Raw genomic sequence first — 16,772 nt, 5'->3', positions numbered from 1 at the left:
CCTGCCAGAATGAGAGATCTTTTACGAGAGTCCACCAAAGCCCTGCTGCTGCCCAAGCACCACGGCCCACAGCCTGCCTAAGCCTGCCTAAACCCGCCGTCGCCCACCGGCTGGGGGGAGGCGAGGAGCACGCTCAGCCCACCTGGTCTCGGATTGTAGCTCCCGGCTTTCGCACGTGTTTCTGTGCAGCGCTGCCGTCGCTCCTAACGCACGACAGTTATGCCTGACAAACCGCTCGGTAACTGGAAAGTCTCAGCTGATCGGATCCCGGGGAAAAACACTGCAACGCGCGTGAGCAACCACCGCTCTGCCGCGTTTGGAGCAAGACTCCTGCAGCCCGAGAGGGTGGCTGTGTCCCCAGAAACCCCTCGTGCCCCGAGGCCAGCACGCGGGCGTGCTGCCGGCAGGCACACGGACGGGACGGACTGGGGGACAGCCCCGGAAACCCAGGCGGTGGAAGTATTCGATACGGAACCAGACGGGCAGTTCTCCAAAAGCTCCTCACCCACCTCCCGCATTACCGGGTTCTTCTCTTCTTCCAGCCTCCCCTCCCCGGCAGCACCTCCCAGCTGCATCGCACGCGATGAAGGGATGCGGGGGCACTCGTAGGGAAAGCTCTCCTTGGGGGAAAACCGAAGCTCCGGCTCCCCAGGCTCTCCCCCATGTCTCTCCACCCAGCTGCCGAGGGATGCAGACTCCCTCCTGTTTTTGCCCACCCCGGTGAGACCCAGATCCCCACCCCTATCCCCCCCCCTTAGCAAACCCTGCTAATCCCCATACAGATGACGCAGGAGAACAACGTGTGGTTGTGTCTCCTGAAATTCTGCACAGCCATTTGGGCTGGTTTGCAGAGTGACGCTCCATTAATAATCACAAATTACCGTGTAATGCACAGCTTGGCCATTAACCTTATTTTCCTGGCGTGGAATCCACCAACACATTTGTGCGGGAGAGCGCAAAGCACCGAGGTCACAGCTTGGCTCTGCTGAGCGACGACTGTGGTGGGATTTGGGAGGAACGCCGTCCGGGTCCGCCCGGACCACGCCGCGGCAGCGGACCCACGCCGAGCCCCACGCCAGCAGACGCGCCGGGGCGGGCAGCCGGGAACGGATCGGCCCGCGGTCTGGTCGCAGCCCCCGCGGCATCGCCCGCCTCACCGACGCGCTCGCCCCGCTCATCGCCCACCCTTCGCCGCAGCGAGGGCGCGAGAGCAGGTGTGCAGGGGACGGTTCCATATATTTTTTTCAAGAATGCAGCTTATTTTCTCAGGTCTCCTGAGACCGGGAGCTCGCGCCCCTCCGCAGAGCAGCTGTGCTCTTCCTCCCACAGCCGTTTATAAAAGCCCGTTAAACACCAGTGAAACTCTGGCAGCAGCTTTACCCACGCAGCTGCCAGCGAGTCGCATCGTCTGAACCCTCCGCTCACGGCCAGAGGCTGCTCAGCCTCCTAATGAGATATTTCGCCTCTAGCACGTCCTGGGGTCCCAGAAGCCCACTTAGGGAGGCGAGGAAAGCTGGCGCTTCTCTGAATCCCTTATTCCCAGAAAAAGGCTCAAGAAGAAGAGATCAGGGCAAAATTTATTATCATCTCACAGCTCACGGGTAGCAGCATATGCAGACCTGGAGCTGAAGCACATCGCTCTCCTCCTCAACGCCCTGCTCGAGCGGTGCGGCCCCCGAGGCACCTCCCAGGCTCCTGGCCGCAGCGTGAAAACGTTGCCGCAGCAGAAAGGAGACAAGAGCAGCCCCACGTCCGCAGCAGCTGCGACGCTCCGGCAGCTCGCGTGGGCTGAACGCATCTGCGGGGTGAGTCGCTCGGCAAGCGAGCGGCCCCGCGACGGCGCAAGGCAGGGCTGCTTGCAGGGGGCCGCGGGAGCCTAGGCTGCATTTCCAGATTCGGCTCGTCTCCCCTAAACGACACTGGACAAGTTGCTTCTGCGCAACACTTCTTCCATCTGTAAAATGCAGATGCTAACGATTATGTCCCTTACAGGGACAATGTGATGCTTGCTTTGTGAGGCGCACTGCCGTCCTTGGACAGCTTGCCCTGGGGAAGCGGGGAGCACGGCAAGGGCGAGCAAGGACAGCCCTGGGGGGGGAACGAGACACTTGCTCCCGCAAGGGAACATGCCACGGGCGGCACAAATCTGCCTTTGCATTTCTGCTTCCGGAGAAGTCCACACAGCCCAAATCACAGCCTTGCGCGGTTTCCTACACAACTGCCACGCTAAGCCAGACAGCTGACGCTCAGCCTCACAGCAGAAGCAGCTGGTGCTCTGCCCCGCTGAGCGACGGATCTGACATACGTGTACACGGACACGGACCGGCCTGCATACTGCGACGTCGAGCTCCGAGACCCTGGATCCCCTCAGTCCGCAGCCAGTGCTGCAAGACGAGTTTCTGGCTCTTACCACAGAGCATCTGCAATGTAGACAAAGCCTAAAAGGTCCCTGGAGAAGTAAAAAGCTCCAGAGCCAGAAAAGAGACATAGGGAATAGAGGCTAGGCTGCCGCTGGTCCTGTGTCACTTCCCACGTCCAGCAAGATGTCACAGGGCGCTCGGGAAGCTTTGGCACTTCCCAAGGCGGTGGTCAGCTTCAAGTGCCGGGCTGGGAAAAAGGTCCGGGGAACAACCTCATTAAGTAGCAGCCTAAACTCAGGGTCAACCTGCACTAAAGTATTTCTTGGCTACCCATTAAAAAGGCTAATTAACGTACAACGACAGGAAAGGAGCGCGTCCCCCTCCCTTTTTCTGAAAGTTTTGCTGTAGCATCAATCCGAACCCGCCGTTCTAACAGGTGGGGTTCGGCGCCCGTCTGGGGGTGATTTACAGCCATTGCCCAAGCCCCATACGAAGCCATTGGTTTTTTTATCCTCATGTCATTGCTTTTTATAGCAGTGTTTATGTAAAGCGTTAAAAAGTGAAACTGCAACCAGATGGAGCCGTTCCTCGGCAGCAAAGCGTCGTCGAAGCACGTGGGGAAAGGCACAGCGACTGATCGGTGCTGCGCGATGGGGAAGCTCAAACTTCTCCCACACCTGGCAGGGAAGGTGCCGAAGGCAGCACTCAAACAAAGTTGCAGCGATGAAAACAGGGCTGCCCACACCAGCGGTTTGATATCTGGACTGGCTTTCCTCCATATTCATTGTGTCCTCTCATGAAAGAGTTGGGATCATTCATTCAGGTGAGAGCGTAATGCAAATACCCAGGCCAGGATTAAATCTAAGCAGTCTAAGAGTCTGATGCGCTGCTGAAGACCCACTTAGTTCACGGGCGTTTGAGGCCGAGCCCCGCGTATCTGCTGCAGCGCATGACCTTGGGTGGGCTGAGCTGATGGGTAGGCTTGGTCCCGAGCCCTGCGCACAGGAGAGGCTGGTCCTGAGGGGAAAGAAGAGGCTGAAACGGTGACGGTCAGCGCCTGGGAGGGCCGAGAGCCGTGGGAGCTGCGGACGCTGTGCACCAGGAACAGACTGATCTCCGGCTGAGATCCAGGGAGGAGGAGATGGGCAAAGCCGGGGACGGTGCGTTATTCGGGATGGCCTTCCGCCGGGGCGGTGGAACGGCCAGCGAGGGAGCTGGGCGCAGGTCCCCGTCGGGGCAGCCCAGGAAGGCAGATGACCACAGCGCTTCTGGGGTTACGGTGCCTCTCGTGCAAAGGCGCAGATCGCAGGGAACGTGACGGAGGACGGGCTGCTAGAGGACCCGGGCAGCTCCCGCTGCTCCTTTTGGAGTCGTGCATCATCCTCCTTCCGCCGTCCTTTCTCATCCAGACACGCCTGGCCATAGGCATAACGCTGTAGGCTATGACCCTTTGTAAAACTGCCTTATGTCTAGTCTGGCCGTAAGCGTAAACAGGAGAAGTGACGGCAGCCGGAGCAGCGCACAGCACGACCCTCTCTTCCAGGTCCCTCGCAGCAGATCTGGCAGGACGGCCGCGTGCTGCGAGATGCAACGCGGCACGTCCCGCTCCGCTGCTTTTCATGTGCCGCTCTTCCTTCACCGCAAAACCCCCGTTTCGGTGGGGTTCAGTCCGCTCCCAGGAGGACAGGACTCTCTTGCCAGCGCAGCTGGTGGCTCCTCGCGCCCCTGCCAGGCCACTTCTGCAGAGGAACTAAACTGGAGCAGGCCGTGGCGGCTCGGCTCTCCCCAGCCACCGGCACTTCGGGCAGGTCTGGGGCACCCAGGCGACGCAGGGAAGCTCCTGTGCCGTGCATCCGTAATAAACAGGGAACCGGCAACCGTCACATCTCCTCCTTCCAGCAGCAGTGAACTGCCTCTGCTGTTTATTCACAGATACTTAGATATTTATTCATAGATACATAGAATATTCATTATTATTGATACAAGTGAAACTACTTTGTGCTCTGCAGCCCAGCCATTCTTATTTATAAATTGTAGCTATCTGGCAAAATGATGCCAGCAAATCTCTCCTGTTGTTTGTGGGCAGAACGACACAAAACCAGCAGAATGGGTTGTTGGGAAATTCTGCACAAACTTGTTCACAAATAAAACTCGCCCTGTGCTGAGGCAGTACACACCAAATTTCCACTCAGTCTGAAACTTCACGTGGGAATAAGAATGGCATGAAAAATAATAGGGTTTCTAATGGAAATCCCTGCCAACTAGTAAGTATAGAGAAGATGTAATATCTATCCTTAGGGACAATTTATGACAGCTGATTTAACACTTCCACAATAAATGGGCATTTATTGACAGTAAATTCTGGCAGAACTACACACCGCACCACGCTGCCACGTTCCCGTCAACGCTCCTGCGCTGGGGGAAGGTTGTTTCAGCGCTGCTCAGCCGGGGATTCCTTTGGAAGCCACCGGGCCGGGAAAGCAGCAGCAATTCCCGTTGGAGGAGGCGTGCGGCACGTTCGGCATCAGGGAGAAGGCGGGAAGCAGCGCGAGGCTGCGCCTCCTCCTCGCGTCTCGGCATCTTTCACGGGGGATTCGCACCCCTAAGCGCGGGACCAGGCGACGGGAGCGCACCGAACCGCACGCGGGACCCCGAGGCCTCCCGCGCTCCGCGGCCGCCTCGGACCTGCCGGGCCCCCGCCCGGCTCGCTCCCCCGCCGGCAACGCCGAGGGTGGGACACGTCCCCAAACACCGCCGCTCTCACCGGGACCCCCGGGCCTGTGCTGGGCCTGGGGGCAGCCCACCTGCGCCGAGAGGGGCAGCCGCCGCCGCTTCCCTCCGGGAGGGACTGGAGCAGCCCAGCGGGACCTCAGGGCCCTCGTTTCCCCTGCTGCACCTACAGCCGGGTTTTCCCGGCGTTCGTCCTCGCTCACCGCTGACACTAAACGAATGCGTTGACAAAAACGCCGGGCCCCGACGGCACCTCAGGGACGACGGCGGGAGCAGAAAAGCAGGAAAACGCCATGGCCGCTCCACCCGCCATGGCAATGGCCAGACGCCGACGGCTCAGCGTCGCGGTGCTGCCACGCAGGCACCCGAGCAGCGCTTAACTGTATACATAAAATATGCATTATTTACCTGTCTCTCAGTCAACACGTACATAATTAGTTTATATAAATACCTAACTCAGACTGACAAAACAAGCACCGAGGCAGCTTATTTTCCTGAATAAATATTTACCCCGGTGCTTAGGCTGCGTGCCGGCTCCGCTGCCGGCGGCTCTGCTCCAGCGGTGGTGGCGGGGCCGTAGGGCTTCCGCGGCTGCGCGCGGGGTCTCTGACCCGTCCAACGTCCCCTTGAAAACCGAGACCCCGAAGAGAGACTTCACGTTTTCTGATAAAACACAAATCTCTCTGCAGGGAGAGCTGGAACGCTGCTCCCCGCCGGGCGAGGGCCACCCGGCCCCTCTCCGAGCCGTGCTGGAGAAGCGCCTCGCCCGCCGTGCCGCCGGCCTGGCAAAAGCCAGCTTTTTGGCCCCGATTCAGCAGCACGCTCAGGAAGGTGCAACACGGCACCTGGAGCGCCTGCAAGGGCCAGGAAGACACGAGCACGTGCTTAAGGGGCTTTGCTGGATCTGAGCCTTTCGGTCACTGGCACTTGCTATAATTCCTCATTTTTAATAAAAGCCATCTTATTGTGCAACAGTGTAAAAGTTGGGGGTGAGCGGAGGCGGCTGGTAATCGACTGCCTGGTTTGTAACGTCGGAGCCTGACAACCGCAAGCTTCACCCTCGGTGCCGTTCGATCTAGCCCTCTCCGTCAGCAGACGCGTGACCAGAGGCCACCTTCAGAAAAACCCGCGTGGAGGGAGGGGACACCGGAGCGCGGCCCCACGCTGCCTTCGGCGGCTCCGGACGCGCCGGCAGGCCGGGCTCCCCGACACGGGCTTCCTCTGCCTGTGGGTGACATTTATCGCCAAGGACATGGGCTGCCATCAAATCACAGGAGCTGCTGAAATGACACAGTAAAATTTTATTCCTGCACTAAAAGCATTTTCATCCTTGAGCATCCATGCAGATTCTTCTCTCTTCATTTTCTGTGTTAAAGCATAAATTTCTGTTATTTAACTTTCTATATCATTTTGACATATTTGGCCTAGGATCTTTCAGACGAGCAGTTACCACCACGTAAGTGTTCATTTATTTACTTTTTCAGAAAAATCAGTAGCCCAATCCTTCAGTGCCTTCTGCAGGCACCACTGCTGGAGGCAGGGGACACGCACAGAAAAGCGACGCCAGAGCTAAGATTCTGCCTTTCTTTTGCCCTTTCTTCTGCATTGTGACTTTGAGACTCAGAAGCCAAAAATCCCAAGTTTCCTCTAATTTGGGGAGCTGCTAGCAACGGAGCTGCACACCGGCTCGGCATCCCCGGCCAGGCACGCGCAACAGAGCTGCAAACCCGCTTCCCGGAGCCGGACCCCCCGTCTCGGGCCGGGCAGGCAGCACTGACTGTCCTTGGGCTGTCACCAGCGTCCTCACGGCCACAGCTGGCACGGACTGTCTCACTTGGAAATTCTTGTCGCTATTTTCTCTAAGTTTTGACAAACGCCAGCAATTCAAATGGGCACTTTCTGTACCAAGCTGATTTAAAAATATAATTCTATTTTCATTTGGAAAGCGACAAAGAAAGGTCCGGGAACATTCAAGCAACCACAGCTCAACTTAACAACCATGCTAGAAGAAAATAAGTACTTTTGCCCTTGTTAGAAAATTCTTGAAACTCTTCTAAGACCTCTAGAACTGTTATTGGGAGAGGAGAACCATTTGTTTTCTGTGTTATGGATAAAAGCTCTTGCTATAGAAGAAAAAACAAACAGATCCCTGTATTTAAAAATATTCCACCGACTTTGTTCACAGATTTTTACAGTCAGAAGAGATCATTAGTCTGACCTTTCTCCACAGCACAGGCCACAGATCTTCACCAATTTCTACAGTGAACCTGTAATTTCTGTGCACATAAAGCATGTTCTAGCGAGACAGCTATTACTGATTTAAAGGTTGCAAGTAAAGACAAATCCACTATATCTCCAGGTAATTATCTCCCATGGTTAATTTAGTATTTTAATTTTCCGAACCAGATGTTAAATAAATCCTGCATGGGTATGCTAAGCACCTGCAGCGGGGGGGCTCAGCTCGACGTCAGCAACGTGATTTATGTACCCACATTTCCTCTGAAGTCATGATACCAAAAGAGTCATTTGGGAAGCCCAAGTAAAGCAGCTGTCACTGAGGTAGGCCTTCGATGCATTTCCTTTTTTAAGGTTTTTTAAAGACCCTGAACGAACATTTAGCGTGAGCAAATGAACAGAGCTCTTAACCAAGGACAGACCAACAGCAAGCGGCTGTACGTGGCTGCTCACTAAATCTAGCACAGAAATTATCAAATAACAAGAAGAATAGAAAGAAATGCAACTGATACAAGAAGTCAGGATGAGAACACGCTCAGCTCAGCTTCCTCCTGCCTCTTGGGCAGTTCCACCATCGCCATTAATTAGCGGAGCACATTAATTACCGTTGCCTGACTTCTGCTTGGAGCTCTGGCAAACTACCTGCACCCTGCTAACCGGGGAACGGGAGCAGGGAGGAAAGGACGGCACTGGAGCCGAACCCCAGTAGACTGGTCCTGCTGGGTTTGTAGCTCCCGGGTGAAAGCAGCAGGGATCGAACCTTTGAGTGATGCAGCCTGGTCTCTGCTGCGCTTTCTGACGCGGCCGCGGGCTCACGCAGCCCTTCGGGGTCTGGGGAAGATGCTGCGTTCGGACAGAGCAGGGAAGCGTGAATCCGGCCCGCCGTGCAGCCCGGGGTGTTTCTGCCGGGCGCGGAAGCGGCTCGGCTGGCCGGCACAGCTTGGCGCGGAGCAGCAGAGCAGCCTGCAAACGCTGGCTCTGCCTCGGGAAGGCTCTGCCCTGGGCTGCTCTCCCGTGCCAAGAGCAAGCTCGGCCTCCCCGCGGGGCGTGCTAGGGAGGCAGAGGGTTTCTGTCAGGACGGAAACGCCTCCGTTTCTAACGGCTTCTTTCTTCCTCCCTGTGTCTCTCCTCGGTGCTGCTGCGCAGAAAGCCGACCTGGCCGTGGCTCCTCTCACCATCACCCACGTTCGGGAGAAAGCGATAGACTTCTCCAAGCCCTTCATGACCCTGGGCATCAGCATCCTCTACCGGAAGCCCAACGGGACCAACCCCAGCGTGTTTTCCTTCCTCAACCCCCTGTCTCCCGACATTTGGATGTACATCCTCCTCGCCTACCTGGGTGTCAGCTGCGTGCTCTTCGTCATAGCCAGGTAAGGGCCTCCGATGCCACGTCGCCAGCCGGCCTCCGCGCCCCGCGGCAAGGCGCCTTCCCCCCGCTCAGACGCGTTCTGCTGCCTGGTGCCTCGCAGAGATCTCGGCACCCAGCGGGAGCCTCGGCATTAAACCTGTTTCCTTAATGAAATTACTCTTGGTCCATTACCCGAAGGCAGGCTGGTCTGCTAGCGTGGGGTTGCTCGTGATTGTCACACCGCTGCTCTGCTTTGTTTCTACCCGGCTCGTTGAGGGATAATCAAAGCATTAGATGAAGCACAGTTTCTTACGGTTTGTCATGATTTGCAGAGAGCGCAAATGGCTTTTTGCTGAAATGTGGTGTTGCTCTGCGAGTATTAAGCTAAAAGGGGTCTGGTTTTGACCTTCTGCATACAGGTTATACACCATGCCTTCAAATCAATGCAGTTGCTCGGTTTGTTCCCTTCTGAGCAAAGGCACCGCCAAGGTTTGCTGTTCGAGGCTTCAAGCGTCTCTTTCCCGGCGGGTCGTGCTCCGAGCCGAGCGAGCTGCTCTGCTGCCGGGAGGAAGAGGAGGCCTCGCCGGGCTCCAGCTCGCGCCGTGGCCGGACCCTCGGGTGTGCTGCGGGGGGGGGGCTGCTCCGCTCCCTGCACCGGGAGCTCCCGCGCGGGTCTGCGCTCCAGCTTTGCCATAACGGCTCAATGCTGGGAGCTTGCTCTACATGAGGACTTTTATTTTAAGGCCTCAGCACACAGAAGCTCCCTTTTAGACTGGAAACAAAGAGATTTGGAAATAGATTTTGCCAAAGGGCAGCAGGCTGCTGAGCACAGGATCTGTATCTCAGAGTGGCTGCAGAGGTGATACAAACCCTGCAGTGAAAATTAAAGGTGGGCTATCCACCAGGGAAGTCTGTTTTCTTCTTTGCCAGCTAGAGTTCATGTCATACCCTTTGTACTACTTTACCATGCTAAATGCAGCTTTGTGTGTTTGCCTTATGAACATACATACGTAAGCCTCTTTTGACATACCAGGGCAGGCACCTCCAGAAATTAAGTATACATTCAGTAAAAAGGAACTAAAAATGTGCTTTTCCTTTTATGGTTTTCGAAAGTCTGTTGCCTTTCCATTTCCCTAGCACCTCCCTGGCGTGATGAAGGGTAAGGGGGTACCTCGCTCTCCTGCTCTGTATCGTTCATCACTGCTCATGCTTCGGTTAGGTCACTTCTCACCCCTCTCCTCCAGAAGGACCCCAGTCTCTCTGCTGTGTCCCAGACACACCACCCGCCTTGTCCCCCATCAGCTCCAGCTCCTGTCTCCGAACCCTCGACAAAGCTCCCCGCAGACCTGCCCGTGTATCGGAAGAGTGGAGAACCTGTTGCCATGGACCTAACAATATCTGTTTACAAAAATTAACGTGCATCTAATTAACATGTTTAAAACCTCTATATTTAAAAGTAGTAGAATTTACAGATGTTTGCATGTGTTATTAATTTCATAGAGTCTTTGATGAGATACATGGTCCAGGGCTGCCTCGAATACGTGACTCTACCTCTTCAAACCCAAAACAAAGCATCTGCCCCCTCCCGCTGGGCAGCAGCCCTCCCCGGCCAAGCCCGCGGGTGCCGGGCCCTTCTCCGGTCCATGGGCCCCCCCAAGGGTGCAGCACCCCCAGCCCCCCCCCCGGTGAGCATCCCCAGCCAGCTCATTTCATAATGGCTCTGCTTCCTGGATGTTTAATTTTCCTGAGTAAACACTGCCTGGGGAAGTCTCCCAAGCACGGCCTGCACCAGACACTCCCTTCCCCCCGCCTTCCAGCGGGAGCTGTGCCAGCAGCACCCCGAAACCCCCCGCCCGGCCCCCGTGCCCGGCAGGCCTGGAGCGCTGCCCGGGCCCCTTCCCCGGGAGCTCACGCGCTGCTTTCCCTTGGAGCATCCTTCAGGCACCTGCTCCTACCTGACCCACTAACGCCGACCAGGTGTTCAACGGGAGCGCTAAGCATGCAACTGCAGCAACCCAAACCCACCGACCCTCATGTTACAACAAAACTGCCGTTCTCAGCACCCATCGGGTCCTGGAAGGCATTCAGAAATGACTTCCTGAGTGTGGGACATAACACCCTAATTACACACAACAGCAGCTGTCAGAGGGGAGCACCGGGGCCGGCGGCGCGGCCACCTCGCCTGCTCCTCGCTCCGCAGAGGCACCGAGCAGGAGAGGCAGGTTCGGGGACGGGGCTCCAGCCCGCAGGGGCCGATCGGACCGCTTTCCCGCGTCTGGGCTGCATCAGGGGCCCGGGCCCGAGAGCCGCAGCGGGGTACCCGCACCTCCCACCCGGCAGGGCCCCCGCGGGACCGGGGCTCGGCCGCGCCGCTGGCAAACGCACGGACGCACGGCGAGTTCAGCCTTCGGCCTTTCTTTAGCTCCGTTCCGGCCGGTTAACGTCAGCCCAGCGCTTGGCAGCCCCCATCAGAGCGCCACGTCAGCTAACGCCGATTTCGCCCTCTCTTAATTTTTATTGCTTTCTTTCCCTAGTTTTCAGCTTCTTTCATTCTTCTTTACACTGACAAAATGAGCTGTTCTGCGGCAAAATTAATGTCTTAGTTACATCATAGCCGTTAAAATGTAATGTAGCATTTTCTTCCTATCAGGCTGAAAAAAATTGCAATTACAGTTTCTTTTTCTTTCATTTTCTAACTATCATGTTCTGCTCTTGCCATTTCTTCTGCCTTCAGATACTCTTTTAAATAACATCAAGTATTCAGTGTAATTACGGCTGTGCAGGAATGATCTTTTAACACAGAGATGGAGAGCAAGAGATTTCCCAAGGAAAATATGGGTTATATTTATTGCATTCAGTAGTAATGGAAACAATATCTGCTCTTGATCCCAGCAAGGCCTCTAAAACTCAATTCTCAGGAGAAAAACACAGTCAAAATAGCAAAGCCTTAATTCAGAGACATGAGTCTCCTGAACTAGGCACCAGAGTCCTCTGCTGATGCTATAACCGTAGGTCAATGCCACTTTAAACCAACTCAGGGCCTAGTTAGAGGCAGGCAAAGGATGCGTTTGATCCATCTCCTCTTTTAATCAGTCTTCTTGCTTATTGACGGAGCCTCTGCTCCCAACCACAGCAGCCCCCAAAGAGCTGCAAACACCGGCCGTTCGCACAGCGTCGGGGCAACCTGCCAGGCGGCACCGCACGAGGCTGCAAGGCTGCACTTTGCTGGGATTGTCCCCTGCTGTCCCCAGCTTCACCTGGCCTTCAAATTACACCCCATCGCCGTCTGGGGCACGACAGGGGGTTGGGGGGCTTAACAGTCGCTTTAATCATAACAAGCACTTGGTCATCCGTAAAAGACTTCTCTGGAGACGCACAGTTTAGGCTCAAAAGTACTTTGCGTTAGACTTTATCTTTTTACTAAACCTTCTCTGAAATGCTCCCCTTTCCCTGCCAGCAAAGCCAAAAAAAAGAGACAAGAAAATAATCCTAGTTTTTGATTAAATATTTCTTAGAACCTGTTCCATGTGAGGAAGAGTAAAGCCAGCCCAAGGTGAAGCCTGAGCAGCGCCCAGTTATTGGGGCTCCAGCTACGCAGGGTCAACGAGCTCCTTCGCTTGTTCCCTCATTACAGCTCCTCTTCCTTTAACGGTCCCTCCAGCTTCTCAAGCACTCAAGACTCTGCCTCCGCTTTGCAGCTTTCTGAATATTTCCCTGTAATTCGAGCAGCACCAGTAGGTTCTCGCTCAGAGACCTTGAAGTCCTTCAGTGTGTCGTCTCGTCAGGCTCATCTGATCTTACCAATTTCTCTTCCATTTCGTATTCTTTCATTGGCAGAGAAAGTTTTCATCCAATTCTTGAACTCTGGCTTAATTCAACTGACAGGGCTTAGGCACTACCTTCTACACACCTCTGGCATAAATTTACAGCAAGTTTAAGGGACAGGACAGCATGCAAAGCCAGGTTTAAGTTCAGCCTAATTTTTGTTTTTCCCTTCTGATTCTTCTTTCAAAAAGCAGAGGGAGGCGGGCAGTAAGGGTGGACCGGCTGTTGCCCAGACGAAGGACCAAGGCTGTCAGGGCGCAATCTTAGCCAAATCAAGACCTCCCTGCTCCTGCGCTCCAGAAACACGTGGCAGGCGACGGCCCCAGCTGCAGAGCGGGGCCGCTGGAGAGGCATGGCCAAAGGGACCGTCGCCCCGCATCCTGCACGCGGGAACGGCGGCAGAAGGTGGCACGGAGGTACTCGGAAGGGACGTTTCTAATTGCAACTACAAGTCCTGTGCAGAGAACAGAAGTTAGGAGCAGTTGTTTGGGGGAGATTTTTGTGCCAGGAGGGGCATCTGGGAGGGAGTTTTGCTCTTTTCTCCAATACATCCAGCTGCCTCTGGCTGGGGACTCCCGTGAAGTTAAACGGCAAGAGATCTCCTCGAATAGCAGGATGTCTGGCAGAGAACTAGAGAAATTCCTCCTAATACTAGCCGTGGGTTGGGCTTCAAGAAAGGGTTGTTGCGAAGCTACAGGGATTTCAGAAGGAAGTAAAGATGATAATTAATGCCTGGTTCAAAAGCAATTATGACAATTAGTTTTTTAATTTAGTCTCTGCAAAATTTGGGATTCTTAGAAAATGTAAGCAAACAGGTCTAAAAATATTAGCATCTCTCCTGTTGAGCATCTTCCCCAAATCCCGGCAAAGTGAGCTACGTTCGAGGCTGTGCTTGCCTACCAGTCTTGGGCAGGATTTACAGAGAGATGATCACAGAAAACTCCCTCCGTTTTGTCCAAGAGCTGAGGGCTGCCCAGGAAACTGAAGCTACCCCAGTTCCCAGAACCAGTCCCAAAGAGGGGCAGTCTGTGAGCTGCTGCGGCGTCACCAGCGCGGTACGTGACAATCGGCAGAAGATGCGTTGAACAGCTAGGACTAGCGCTTACTGCGAGTCAGGGCCCCAGGGTGAATCCACAGCGATTTCCACTGTGCTGGTGCTCTCACGGTGCAGGGTTTCTGCCGGACAGGTTGGGGGAAAAATCTGCTTCTCGCTGTAGTTGAATCTTGCACGGATCCCTGCGGGTGCTGTGCAAAGAGTGCCCTGAAACACTGCAATGTGTCTTAGCCAAGACTGCAGCATCTTTCCTTGGTCAATAGAAAATGGCCTTCTTTTCCCTGCGTTACTGTACAGCCGTGTCCCAGGGCTGGAGGTTGTGTGTCAGCCCCGCGTCCCACCCCACGGTCCCGTGATCCCGCCGCTGTCGCACGGTGCGTTGCACAGACGCCCGGAGGCGACCGAAAGCCGTGCGGAGCAGCCTGGCACGCTTCAGCAGGAGCTGGTCTCCCGGGTTTCCCTGCCATCCGTGCGGGACGTGGGGCTCACAGCCACGCTAGTCACTTCCGAAAACCCGGTCTGAATTTGTCTTTTTCTTTAAAAAGCTGCACACCTGAGGGGCCGGCAGCCCCCGCAGCACTACAAGATGTATCACAGCTTTTCTTCCTCACGCTCCTTTAGGGTCTTTTCATGCCAGATCTGGACTAACGAGCTCTCGCTTTGCACGTGCCGCCGCAGGTTCAGCCCGTACGAGTGGTACGACGCCCATCCCTGCAACCCCGGCTCAGACGTCGTGGAGAACAACTTCACCCTGCTGAACAGCTTCTGGTTCGGGATGGGAGCGCTGATGCAGCAAGGTACGGCGGCACCTGCCTCCTCCCGCCTTCCCTCCAACACAGACCTTTCGCTGTTGCTTTTAAACTTAAGTTGTATTTGTGACAGGAGCAAGATAAAACATCTCTGTGCCTGTCACAAACAAGCTGCAGCACAAGGAATAACGTTGCATGTCCTCTCCCAGGCGTCACCCGCCGCGCGGTGACAGCACAGCCGCGGGCCCGGGCGGCGGCGGTGGCTCCCAACAATCAGAAGCGCTTGTCAACACCGGCCTTGTCTCCCGGCTGGAAAGGCGACGAGCGGCGGGAAGGGGAGGTGGCTCCCGCCTGGCAGCTGGGCTGCTCCGGGGACCTGCCGTGCCACCACGGACGCGGCTCCCTGGGAGCTGGGCACGCGGCCGGCAGCCCCGGGCAGGACCCTGCTAACAGCTCAGCGTGTGGGTGCTCACGCTCGGCCCCGGGGGAGCGGGGCCCGAAAGGGTTAATGAGATACACAGCTCCAGGGATTAATCTCATCGGCGGAACCAGCTGCGATCCGGAGTTCAGGACATCCTGGTGACTGTGTATTGGTATCACTCACTCGCTCTGAATTTCATTTTCGCGTCCATTCGAGTCACGCCGGCTCGCCCACGCAGCCGGGATGCAGAACTAGGAAGGGGACAGGCACCAGGGCTGAGCCCTCTCCGAGGCACCCCAGGAAAGGATCCAGGGTTTTTCTTCCAAGAAAACCATCAGGCCAGGTCTGGCTGACTGCCCTTCCAGCACGAGAGAGACCGGGAATGCCGCTTTGCACCTTATCCAGCCCGCGAAGCACAAGGCAACGAAGAGCGCTCAGCTCCTGTTTCAAATTATCTAAGGGAAGACGTTCGTGCCGCTGGAAGACGCGCGGTCTCTCCGGGCAAGTCCTCGTCCTGGAGAGAGGCGGAGCTGACAAAGCCCCTCCGCAAAGCCCTCGTCCTGCACGGACATCTGAGTAAATCAGCCTCGTCTTCAGCTTTTTCTTTCGGCACCTGCCTTTATTTGTGCCTTCCACGTACGGCGGGTCAAAGCCCCGGCGGCAGCCGCTGGCCCCACGGCTGTGGGGCAACGCTGGCTCTTCACCGGGACGAGCACCCGCTCCGGGAGGGCCCCGAGCAGGCACCTTCTCAGGAGCTCCCTCCTGACCCGCTCCGTTTTAAACCGGCTTCACAGAAGAGAGAGGCTGCTGCTGCCCTAGATCTGTCCCTACCTTCATCCTCATCTGGTCACTGCACGTTGTCAGACGGCGGCGAAACCCTCCCCGGAGCAGGACGAAGGCTGCGGCAGCAAAGCGGGCTGCGAGGAGCTTTGCAAGCAGCTCTCTGGAGCAGTCACACTCTGCTAGAGCAAATGTTTCAGCTTTTACTGATGTAAGACACCATAGTGACAGGAACCGTGGAAATGGGCTACGGGGATGGAACGGAGTAGATTTGTTAGGAATAGAGCAGAAGGTGAACTTGTGAGTAATTCGGAACAAGGAACAAAATTCAACTGTGATTTAATTACAGAAAATTCAGGAATAGCAATAAGTGGAAAATGTCAAATATTTGTCACACTAATTCTATCGCGTATTAGCAGTTACGGACACAGAGCGAAAGGACCACGCCATCGGCTCGGCCGCGTTCGCAGCAACGCTGCTCCGTGCTCTGCCCGTTTAATAAAGATCCTTCCCAGATCTCGGCCGCCCTGACGGACAGCGACGGTTCCCAGCAGGATGATTTAGCAGGATGAATCATCCTCTTATCAGATGCTGATAAATGAAAAGAGCTGTATGCTTTTTAACTCTATTCTGCATCTAAGAAGAATATTTCAAAGCCAGACTGATGTCACACCTTCTAATGCATCAAAAGACAAGAGAGGCAACGGGAAGGAGCAGGATCTCGACAAGCACTGAAACAGCCCTCAAAATCCGCAGCTTCTCCGCTTCCTGGAGCTTCCTGGCTGCACTCGGATAGCAGAAAAGCCACGCTCCATGCTAGGCTTTGATACCACGCTGTTCAAAATTGCTTTGCAAAGCCCAATCTTTGTTGCAAATTCCAGGCTGGATATATCCTCTGAATGCAGTTGTTTCAAACTCAAAGCTCTTTCCTAGCTTTAAAAAGTGTCTTGGGTGGTTACAAAAATAGCACAACCTGTTTAGTCCTTCACGTCTGCTCAATAAAAGTCATTCCAGACCTGTTACACCTTTTATGCTGTAACATCCCCTGCTTCCCTACTTCCAACTGCTATTCAAAGTGCTGGACCCTGATAGCTCCTTTCTCACACCATTTGATTTTTTTTCCCCCAAACCTTGTGTATTTGAACACAATCCCCAGAGTCAGTCCTTTGAAAAGTAATCCATAAAAAAGCAAAGCACTTTTTAAATGGCAGAACAAAACACTCATAAAAGTTCATAAATGGCTTGCTATTTAAATCTCATAAAAGCAGCC

At 55.2% G+C, this 16,772-nt stretch overlaps 1 protein-coding gene across 1 annotated transcript in view; it reads left to right on the top strand.

Annotated features, from left to right (window-relative positions):
• Positions 1–16,772, top strand: part of GRIK3 (glutamate ionotropic receptor kainate type subunit 3) — a 117,499-nt gene that overhangs the window by 86,825 nt on the left and 13,902 nt on the right. Inside the window, exons 11-12 of the mRNA XM_064525249.1 lie at positions 8,472–8,695; positions 14,231–14,349. Coding sequence (XP_064381319.1) covers positions 8,472–8,695; positions 14,231–14,349 — 343 coding nt within the window. The remainder of the gene's footprint in view (positions 1–8,471; positions 8,696–14,230; positions 14,350–16,772) is intronic.

Source organism: Dromaius novaehollandiae, chromosome 23 (genome assembly GCF_036370855.1).
Source record: "Dromaius novaehollandiae isolate bDroNov1 chromosome 23, bDroNov1.hap1, whole genome shotgun sequence".
NCBI classification, from domain to species: domain Eukaryota; kingdom Metazoa; phylum Chordata; class Aves; order Casuariiformes; family Dromaiidae; genus Dromaius; species Dromaius novaehollandiae.
The sequence above is the reverse complement of the archived record's forward strand: the minus strand, read 5'-3'. Positions and strand labels throughout refer to the sequence as shown.